The following is a 10,329-nucleotide window of genomic DNA, read 5'->3' as shown; positions in this document are numbered from 1 at the left end:
GCAAGAGGGGACAAGAGGAACAAGAAGAAGTAGAAGAAGAGGAGCAGAGGAGAAGAGGGATTATTATGCTCCTCTGCTGAGCTGCTACTCATCAGCAGGTGGGTACATTTTCGAAATAAATGAGTGATGCTGTAGTGTAAATTAAACCAGTGCCATATTCCATACACTGGTCTGCTTTGTTATTATATTGTTCACCAATGAGAATAACCATCACAGTGGACTGCGGCTCAGCATAGGTTCATTTCTTTACAAGGCGCTGCTGCTCCGACCAGTCAGAAAAGAGGAAGGTAATTAGGGGGATGACCGTTGTGTGGTGGCGTTCTCATTTCTGCTTCTCCAACGCCACAGATCATCACAAGAAGAACTTTTTTTTTACCACAAACATCAACCTTCAGGCTGCAGGTTTGGAGCTGATCCAGGATGCAGCCCTACCTCGCCCTGCTGCTGGGGATCGTGGCCTCAGCTGCTTCTGGTAAGGCCCGGAGAACACTGACTGTTAATCCTATTGTGACTTTCATTGTTCTATTTAGTTTTTAATTGAAAGCTACTGTAATGATAAACCAATCCAATTCAAATATAATGAAATGAAATGAAACAAAAAGAGAGGCAGACCCTTTAAGAAAGGCCACGCCATGAAAAGTGAGTTTTTAACACGATGGTTTAAAAGCTGTAAAGTATCACGTGTTGTCAGTGATGGAACGAGCTCCTAAAAGTTTTGCTAAGTAGTAAAACCAACTTGAAATTAAATCCAGTTGCATTAAGATGTTTTTATTTCCATGACGTGTTTATCTGTGCCAACACAGACCAGTGATTTATGTCTAGCTCCAAAAATGTCCTGTTAAACGTTCTTTGTGAATAAAGCTCTAATGAGTTTATCATACGTTTCATGGCATAAACTCGTGGTCAGTGCCGAGGAGCAGGGAAACAGTGTGCGCTTCTCCATCTCACATCTGACACGCTGTTGTGTCTAATGAGCAGAACAAGTGCAGCATCATGAGTTGTTTCAGGGTCATTGTTGAGCTCTACTGTGTTTCTCAGTCTCTTTGTCCCGCTCATGTACACCACACACGTATATGCGGGCCTCGGCCGTCTGGCTTCAAATTGCAATTTCATGTATTTGCATTCAAGGACATAGAGGCAACTGTTGTTGGGTGTAATTATGGCTGAACGAATCCACCATGGCTCCACTGCTTTGCTTTCTGGTGTGTTACTGTGTGAGGTGTAATCGGGGTCATTTTGAGGTTGGATGAATAGTTCATTTAGTCGAGGGACTTTGGGTGAAAGGTGACTGTTTACTCGGGAGTCAGGAAAGCCCAGACGAAAAAAACTGAATAAAATGCTGATTTCTGGTTTCAGACTACATTTTGTTCCTTGTCTCTCGACTTGATTTTGTGTACTGTGGTGAATAAAAAAAAATGCTGAACATTGAATCTCAGTTCTGCTTCAAGCTCCGAAAAGAAACTGAACGAATAAATGGAAACTTTATAACCCTTATCAGAATCAGAATCAGAATTCTTTTTATTGCCATGTATATTTGCACCTACAGGAAATTGCCTTGGTGTGATTGGTGCATCAAATGGTCATTTCAATACTAAGTGATGAAAAAGTGCACATTATCAATTGCGTTTCAATGCCTACATGCTGAGTTTCCACGATATTCCAAAGCCTCAACAAAGTCATCAGCGAGCACTTTGTCCTTCACCCCTAAGACTAACTGTATTATTCTCTGAGAGATAGAATTATTGATTCACTTTAACATTCTCTAAATTGGTGTTAAATGTTAGGGCCTAAGTGAAAATTTAACAAAAAAAATATGAAGCTTTCCATATTTATTTTCATTTTTTCATTTTTCAGCTTTCCAGTTTTTATACCACTAATGTTGTTATGGCCACATGGTGAAAAGCAGAAGTGAGACGGTTGGAGGGATGTTATTCTGGTCCAAGTCTTCAGTCTGCTTTTCAGAATATGTCCACTTCCAAACTTCCAAAGATTCCTTGAGCAGACGAGACGTATCTGAGATCTCAGTTATTTTAAAATGACCAAAATCAGAAATTATTATGGAGCAACAACACAATGGAGCAAAAATACTGTCAAGGGAACTTATGCTGCTGAGTCTGTTCTGAGTCATTTGTTGTCATACTTTTCCTTCTGTGTTTAATCCCTAAAAAGTCAACAAATATATTTCTTTCCCAACTCCTCCTCCTCAGCAGTATGGAGGCGTCCAGTGATAAAGTTCAACTCCAAGGTGGTGGGGACGTCCGAGGTGGTGGTGACACCCGGGAACCCTCTGGATCTGAGGTGTGAGGGCGACGGGTACGTCAACTGGCAGACCAGGCTCACCAAACACAAACGCTTTGTGTCGAAGGGCAACGGGAACGTCCGCACCTTGAAGGTGGAGCGTCCCTCTGGAGAATTCACCGGAACGTACAAGTGCTATTACACGTCCGGGTCCCTGCACGGTGGCCTGACCTCCTCAGTGCATGTGTACATACAAGGTGAGCTCAGATGAATGAAAGTCTCACTGTCCCATGCTTTCTCTTGTTGTTTGGAGCATTGTCCCCTCCGCTCATACCTTTGTGTGATTAGATTTCCTTTGTGCAATTGTCACATTATTAATTCGTTTTTCAATCTAATGAATTCTCACCATTTCTCTCCCACAGATGCAATCCGTCTGTTCTGGACCAGCAGCACATCCCTGCGGGTGGTGAAGAAAGAGGGTGAGGACTACCTGCTGCCCTGCCTGCTCACCAACCCGGCCGCCACACACCTGGGCCTCCGCATGGACAACGGCACCAGCGTGCCACCAGGCATGAACTTCACCGTCGACCGGCACCGTGGTATTCTCATCCACAACCTGCACCCCAGCTTCAACGCTGACTATGTCTGCACGGCCAGGGTCAACGGAGTGGAGAGGACGTCCAAGGCCTTTTCCATCAACGTCATTCAGAGTGAGACCTATCTGCCTGTCAGGAGTGTTGTGGTTATCGGAAGGGTATGAGGGTTTTCAATTTGACCCACATTTATTGTTCCAGAGCTTCGTTTCCCTCCTTACGTCTTCTTGGAGACGGATGAGTATGTGCGCATCGCGGGGGAGGAACTGAAGATTCCCTGCACCACACACAACCCGAACTTCAACTACAATGTCACCTGGAAATCCACAACTAAGTCGGTCAGTAGCAAGAACTTTGGGGACCTTTCTTGAATGTGGCAGCAATCATTGATTTTAACTTTTTCATTTCTTTTTGTCGTAAGAAACCAACCATTGAGGAGCGGGTTCGCTCCAGTGGAGAAAACCGCCTGGACATACAAAGCATACTGACCATCCCCACCGTGGACCTCGCAGACACGGGAAACATCTCCTGCATTGGCACCAATGAAGCAGGGGTGAACAGCTCAACCACGTACCTGCTGGTTGTGGGTAAGACTCAGAAACAGGCACACTTGCAGCGACTGATACTGAAACGCTCGGAGCACGTTTCCAGCACTGATGAATGACAACAAGCTGACAGTATGCACCTTGATTCTCCTGAACAGACAAACCCTACATCAGGCTGCTGCCCCAGCTGTCCCCTAAACTGTCCCGCCAGGGTCTCTTGGTGGAGGTGAACGAGGGAGAGGATCTGGAGCTCACGGTGCTCATCGAAGCGTATCCTCACATCATAGAGCACAGGTGGCACACGCCAACGTCTCCCAACAGGTCCACACATGAGCAGAGGTTCATCCAATACAACAACAGGTACGACACCGCGGCCAGAGCTGGTGCAGTTCAAACCAATGTGTGTGAAAGCTGCTGTCTTACATGCTTACACAGTGTAAGTTTAAGAAAACAATCCAGTGTACTACAGGAAGGAGAAGCTACTCTGAAAAAGTGCTGTCGCTGCATTTTGGGTGAATTTGACAGGGAACGCCAAGGTCACTGTATTTCCTCAGGTCATGAAACCGTTTGCGGAGGGAAGAGTTGTTTTCTCCTTTTAGAAGGTTGACGTACTCTGAGTCGATACATGGGAAATGTCTGAACTCAAACCGCAGAATGTGTCACTTCGGATTCTGCAGACATTCCTCTTTTTCTCAGCTGGTCTTTTTTTCTTCTTCTTCTAGATACCATGCAACTCTGCAGCTGAAGAGAATGAACGCACAGGAGCAGGGCCAGTACACATTTTATGCCAGGAGCGACTTGGCCAATGCATCCGTCACGTTCCAAGTCCAAATGTATCGTAAGTGATGGACGAAGTAAAAACAAATGTTTTACTGTTTGTTTAAAGGACGTTAAAAATGTCTTAATCCGATGGAGGAGTCGCCCAATTTAGCAAAACTGAACATTACATTTTCCCTCATTTGTCTTCGCTGGCAGAGAGACCTGTTGCTGTGGTGAGATGGGAAAATGTAACCACACTCACTTGCACTTCATATGGATACCCCGCGCCCAGAATCATCTGGTACCAATGTTTTGGGATACGGCCTACGTAAGTATCCCTGCCCTGGGAACGACAGTAAGTTTGGTGTGTTGCATGTATCCTCTCTCTGACTGAATCTGTGTTTCAACGAGGCAGGTGCAATGAGAACAACTCGGGGCTGCAGTTGGCGATCCCTCTCCAGGCTCCCACCGTGGAGCTTCAGAGGGAGGAGTACGGCGCCGTGGAGGTGGAGAGCGTCCTCACCGTGGGGCCGTCCACTCAGAGGATGACGGTGGAGTGCGTGGCCTTCAACCTCGTCGGAGTCAGCAGCGACACTTTCGCCATGGAGGTCTCCGGTGGGTGTTTGGAAGATGTGAAGCCAGTCTTTGTGCTGTGTTAATCATGCTGTCACATGGACCAGAGTCAAATGCAAATCTAATTTCTCCATTGAGAAATTGTTTTTCTAATGGTCAGCTGCTCCCTTCCTTTGTAGCCGGACGCCTAATTAAACTGTATGAATCCATTCTAATCTAATCTGATCTATTTTTGAAAAATCATACTTGCAAATAGCATAAAAATTCCACAAAGGCGATTAAGATAAATAAGCTTGCATGAAACAGGGTCAGCACATACAAGTTCAACTGTGTATGAATGTTGTTTTTTCTTGGAATGGACAGATAAACTCTTCACTTCCACTCTGACTGGAGCCGCAGGAATCCTGGCCATCCTGCTGGTGCTGCTGGTTTTCCTCCTTTACAAATACAAGCAAGTAAGATACACGTTTATATTCTATTTGATATATTTATACAAAGTAGTGGAATAGTATGTAGATATTCTAATTTTCCAGAGAGATGTGCTTTTTGTTTTGAGAACACTCTTGACTGTGTCTTCACTTTTCTTTTTTTTCAGAAACCCAGGTACGAGATCCGCTGGAAGATCATAGAGGCCAGAGATGGAAACAACTACACCTTCATTGACCCCGCCCAGCTGCCGTACAACGAGAAGTGGGAGTTCCCACGAGACAAGCTGAAGCTAGGTTTGCAGCTTTTCTCTTAAACTGACTCAATCAATCTTGAATGTTAAAATAAAAAATCCTGGATCTGCACCCTGAACTGGGTCGGAACCAACATTTTAAGGGTTTTACCCTGACCAATGCAGCATCTGTCCATTTCCATCCAGTTTCCTGGTAATCTGTCCATTAGTTCTTGTGCAGACCTTTCAACTAACAGAAAAACTCTAATGGAGACATATCGTCCTTGGCAGTGTTCTTGTTGAATTTATTAAACAATTAGGTACATATTATATTAGCTTTAATTGAATAATAATAATAATAATGATCACATATTATGCTGAATATGCGACTCCACATGACTGACGGTGTCATATTTCCTGTGCGACCAGGAAAGATCCTGGGTGCTGGAGCTTTCGGGAAAGTCGTCGAGGCCACAGCTTACGGTCTGGGAAAGGAAGACAACGTTTTGCGTGTGGCTGTGAAAATGCTCAAAGGTTAGAACCACGACCGAACAGAGACATATTTGTTTACAGAAGTTAGAGGTGACTGGAAAATCCGAGGATGGTCTGGTCAACGTGAGGAAATATCTGATTTAGGCCTTTGAAAATGTGCCCTAGCAACATCCTAAAACATTTGTTGTGCGTGATCAGATGCAATAATATGACTCTACGATGACAATCTGTATCATGCTTATGCAGCCAGTGCCCATTCCGATGAGCGGGAGGCCCTGATGTCTGAGCTGAAGATCCTGAGTCACCTGGGACACCACAAGAACATCGTCAATCTGCTGGGAGCCTGCACCTATGGGGGTCAGACACGTTTCTGAAAGATTCCTCAGAAGCTATTGAAACATCAAGCACAGCAGAGATAATTTGTTGGAAGTGTCATGACGTGGTGTGTTTCCTCTTCAGGACCAGTGCTTGTGATCACGGAGTACTGCAGCCTCGGCGACCTCCTGAACTTCCTTCGCCAGAAGGCCCAGACGTTTGAGAATTTTGTCATGAACACGCCCGACATCATGGAGAGCTCCAGCGACTACAAGAACATCTGCAATCAGAAGCATTTCATCAGGAGGTACATCCCTAAAAACATCTGCATTAAAAAAAAGGGACTCTGGGTCAAAATCTGTTCCTGATGATGTTTCTTTCCTCCCACAGTGACAGCGGGATCTCCAGCGAGGTATCGAGCAGCTACATGGAGATGAGGCCCAGCCAGCCGCAAAGTACGGAGCCAACTCAGGGTAATAATGAAAATACAGTCGCTCAGCCGAGTGCTGTTCAAAATCCTTGGTATGTTTGCTTCCTGTTTCTAGGGAGTTACTAATATTATACTTGTGTGACTCATGCTTGAAGACACTGTGTGTGAGGAGACGGGCGACTGGCCCATGGACATCGACGACTTGCTGAGGTTTTCTTTTCAAGTGGCTCAGGGCCTCGACTTTCTAGCTGCCAAAAATGTGAGTTACATTATCGTAATAGTTTTACAATTAACTTGATCATAAATCTTAATGCTACATGTCTCCCTCCACTGATCCCATTGTGTGTGTCTGTGTGCGTGTGTGCGTGCTTGCAGTGTATTCACAGAGACGTGGCTGCCAGAAACGTCCTGTTGACCAACCGCAGAGAGGCCAAGATCTGTGACTTCGGCCTGGCTCGTGACATCATGAACGACTCCAATTACGTGGTGAAGGGCAACGTAAGCATTTGACTTCATTTGAACCAACGTTTGCTGACAACACACACGAGGTGAGCCTGGTAAAGAAAAGCAACACTTCCTGTCTGCAGGCGCGTCTGCCAGTGAAGTGGATGGCTCCAGAGAGCATTTTCGAATGTGTGTACACGGTGCAGAGCGATGTGTGGTCCTATGGAATCCTCCTGTGGGAAATCTTCTCTCTAGGTCAGAACACAAACAAATGCTTCCCAATATACACACAAATTCACTTTGCTAAATTAACAGTGTGTGTCTCGTCTATTAGGCAAGAGCCCGTACCCCAGCATGGCAGTGGACTCCAGGTTCTACAAGATGGTGAAGCGTGGCTACCAGATGTGCCAACCTGACTTTGCCCCACCTGAAATGTAAGTTCTATTCTTCAGCAATAGGAAGCCAGTCAACGTTTATGTCTTCTCTTATAAAGGTTCTCATCACATCATATCAGGAGAGTTGTTTTCAGATTGAGAGGAAACATTAATTTGGAATAACTGCAACAAAGACTGATTCATAAAAACAAATTATTCATCCTAAGATGACTCCACAGTTCAAACAGCATGATTCCCAAACGTCCATGATAACGGAACAAAGACCCTCTTCTCTTTTCGTCTGCTGCCCCCCACCCCCCCCATCCAGCATCTCAAATAAATGACAAATGAGGTGAACTCATGAAGTGCGTCCATTATACCTGATGCAAACACCAAAACTCCTCTTTACCAAGCCTCAGACTCCAAACTTATCAAGTGGCCGAGACGAGTAAAATAAAGGGAGAGTTCTTTCCCAGTATCAGGAGGCCTTAACATCTGTGTGTGCTGATTTGGCATGTCTGTCACACCACCCGGAATAACTGGTGCTGTGGAAACCGAGGGGACTGAATCTGAGTCAGGGCCTAATCATCTGTTGTTCTCCTGTGAGTCAGGCCTCAGTTCTGCCTGTTAGCCACATGATCTCCAAGCTAGGGAGCCATGTAACTGCTATTTCACGGCAGCAAAATGAGACTGGAGGGTCAGGGGCTCTTATGAAGGAGGCTCTCTTATCAAACTGCGTCACCGCCTCCATGAGCCCCCCCCTTATTTATTTATCTGATTCGGCTTCATGCTGTTGCTCAATTTCTCCGCAAAAGCTGAGCAGTTCGCCGTGGAAATCGAGTGCATCGAGGCCCCGGCCATGAAAACATGTGTAGTGCAACATCACAGTGTTTTGTGTGGTGGATTTGTTCGGCAGGAATCGGCCTCTTATTGTACGTTCTGCTTGTGTTTCAGCTACGGGATCATGAAGATGTGCTGGCACCTGGAGCCCACGGAGCGCCCCACGTTCAGCAAGATCAGCCAGATGATAGAGAGGCTACTTGGGGACCAGCCCGAGCAGGAGCAGGTGAGTTAGTGGGAGTTTGGTTTGGCTTCATCAAAAAGCTTCCAAAAGGAACATAGCAGGTGATGCTGCAGCCAAGATGTCCTCAGGAAACCCAGAGTTTCAAAAGGGAATTCTCCCCCAAAAAGGCGACAGTTCTAGCCACGTTTAATTCATTGGATTTTTTGTGATTAAACGTGTTTGGGTGTGGTTACCAAAGGAGATAATCAGTTTGAATGCAGGACTTCTTTCACTTGTAACACCATAATATTTAGATGAAGATGAAATTTGGCCTTTTCCGTATCGACTCTCACCGTCGCAATGATGCTTCTCCACAGCTAATCTACCAGAATGTTCAGCAGCAGGTCACAGAGGGTGAAGTGTGTGACGAGTCCAAGTGCTGCAACGGCCCCTGTGACCAGTCTTGTGACCACGAGGAAGAAGAGCAGCCTCTGATGAAGACCAACAACTACCAGTTCTGTTGAGCCCGGGCCCCTGACCACCGCCAAGCACTGACCCGAAATCAATCGCTCAATCAACGACAAGCCTTCAGGAGAACGGGGTCAGCTGCCGTCTGTGGCCCGAGCGCGACAGCTTGTTCCAGCCGCTGCACGGTCGCAGAGAGTCGCCTCCACAGCTTTTTTCTGCTGCTTGTGCCCGAGCGCCAGACAGACGAGCAGCTGCAGCGAGCATGTGACTTGCTTCTTTGCAGACCATGACTAGATATTGCCGCGTCTCACACCGACTGCAGACGGGAAAGCAGGAAACATGTCGACAAAACCACACAAACATCCCCAGCAGTGCCTTACCCTAAACGCGACGCCCTCACGGACTCTTTATTATTCCCCCTGAGATGTATTTTCTGCATAATCAAGAAGACAGTTTGTCCTTTCTTCCGTGTTCTTAATTATACATTGTACACCATGTTTATCACTTTTTCTTTTTTTTACTACTGCCCTCGAGAGTGCATGTGTTGTTCCAGCTCAGTCACTTTAGTCAGCAGCTTCACTTCCTTTTCATCGTTGTATCGTATGTATGCTTTTCTCAGTGGAAGCAGCCAGACAGTCGCGAACACTGGAGCCATTGAGCCACGTTTTCATGTGGTGCAGACAAACCCGATTTCATTCCCCGATCACCTTAATTGAACATCTGAACAGTGCAAGTGTTTCTCCCTCCCCTGGTTGAAGCGCGCCCAATCAGCCATGGAGAAGGCAAAGAAGGACCACGTTGTTTTCCCCCTTTATGCTTTGATCAGAGCCGCATTTCTTGTGACACACTTACAGTAGCTGTCAGTTGGTGGCAACATGTGATTGTTCCACTTCAGTCTAATTAATTAACCAGTGTTTAGTCTGATTTAGGAGCAGGGAATACAATTGAACTGAGCAGGGAGATCGGTGGATCCACGATGGCTCTGAAAATGTGAACGTTGTAATTATTATTTTTATTATTATCATTACGTGTGTGGCACAACTCAATCTTCTTATTTCCTGTAAAGCAGAAGAATGTTACGCTTCACTGATGTCTATATGTAGCGGTCAGCCTCCACTGCCATCAACCTTCACTGCCATCTGTATGAACGTTTTAGGAATAGTATATAAGCTATGTGAGAGATACAGACGTTTCACTCGTGCTTGCACCTGAATGCAGCACGAGTGACACGCCTGATAATGTATATATCTCGTGATGTAAATCAAGTGTCCACTTTATTTTCGCCCGGACATTGTGGAGAAGATAGTAGTGCGTCAATATTTCATATGCTGTATGTGTTTTTTTTTGGAGCAAACATGACAATCAATGCAAAAGCTGCCAATTCAAATCAGAGAAAAACTGCAGAGGTGTTGAATAAAGTTTTACCCTTGAAGTTTA

The 10,329-nt window shown here is 45.7% G+C and overlaps 1 protein-coding gene across 3 annotated transcripts; it reads left to right on the top strand.

Moving 5' to 3' along the window:
• The first annotated feature begins 13 nt into the window (after positions 1–13).
• On the top strand, positions 14–10,329 carry LOC133958499 (macrophage colony-stimulating factor 1 receptor 1-like). Of its 3 annotated transcripts, none has more exons than XM_062393339.1 (22): positions 14–98; positions 349–472; positions 2,211–2,495; positions 2,661–2,948; positions 3,033–3,169; positions 3,253–3,418; positions 3,535–3,736; positions 4,099–4,214; positions 4,352–4,463; positions 4,551–4,750; positions 5,072–5,163; positions 5,304–5,430; positions 5,796–5,900; positions 6,105–6,215; positions 6,318–6,480; positions 6,564–6,646; positions 6,759–6,862; positions 6,979–7,101; positions 7,191–7,302; positions 7,382–7,481; positions 8,376–8,487; positions 8,802–10,329. In XM_062393339.1, the coding sequence occupies exons 2-22, from the start codon at positions 421–423 to the stop codon at positions 8,946–8,948; spliced, it is 2,937 nt and encodes a 978-aa protein (XP_062249323.1). In that variant the 5' UTR covers positions 14–98; positions 349–420; the 3' UTR covers positions 8,949–10,329. The 3 variants fall into 3 exon arrangements, with proteins under 3 accessions (XP_062249323.1, XP_062249322.1, XP_062249325.1); XM_062393338.1 differs by having other exon boundaries at positions 2,208–2,495; XM_062393341.1 differs by lacking the exons at positions 14–98; positions 349–472 and having other exon boundaries at positions 2,397–2,484.

This window comes from Platichthys flesus, chromosome 8, assembly GCF_949316205.1.
Source record: "Platichthys flesus chromosome 8, fPlaFle2.1, whole genome shotgun sequence".
Lineage (NCBI taxonomy): Eukaryota > Metazoa > Chordata > Actinopteri > Pleuronectiformes > Pleuronectidae > Platichthys > Platichthys flesus.
The sequence above is the reverse complement of the archived record's forward strand: the minus strand, read 5'-3'. Positions and strand labels throughout refer to the sequence as shown.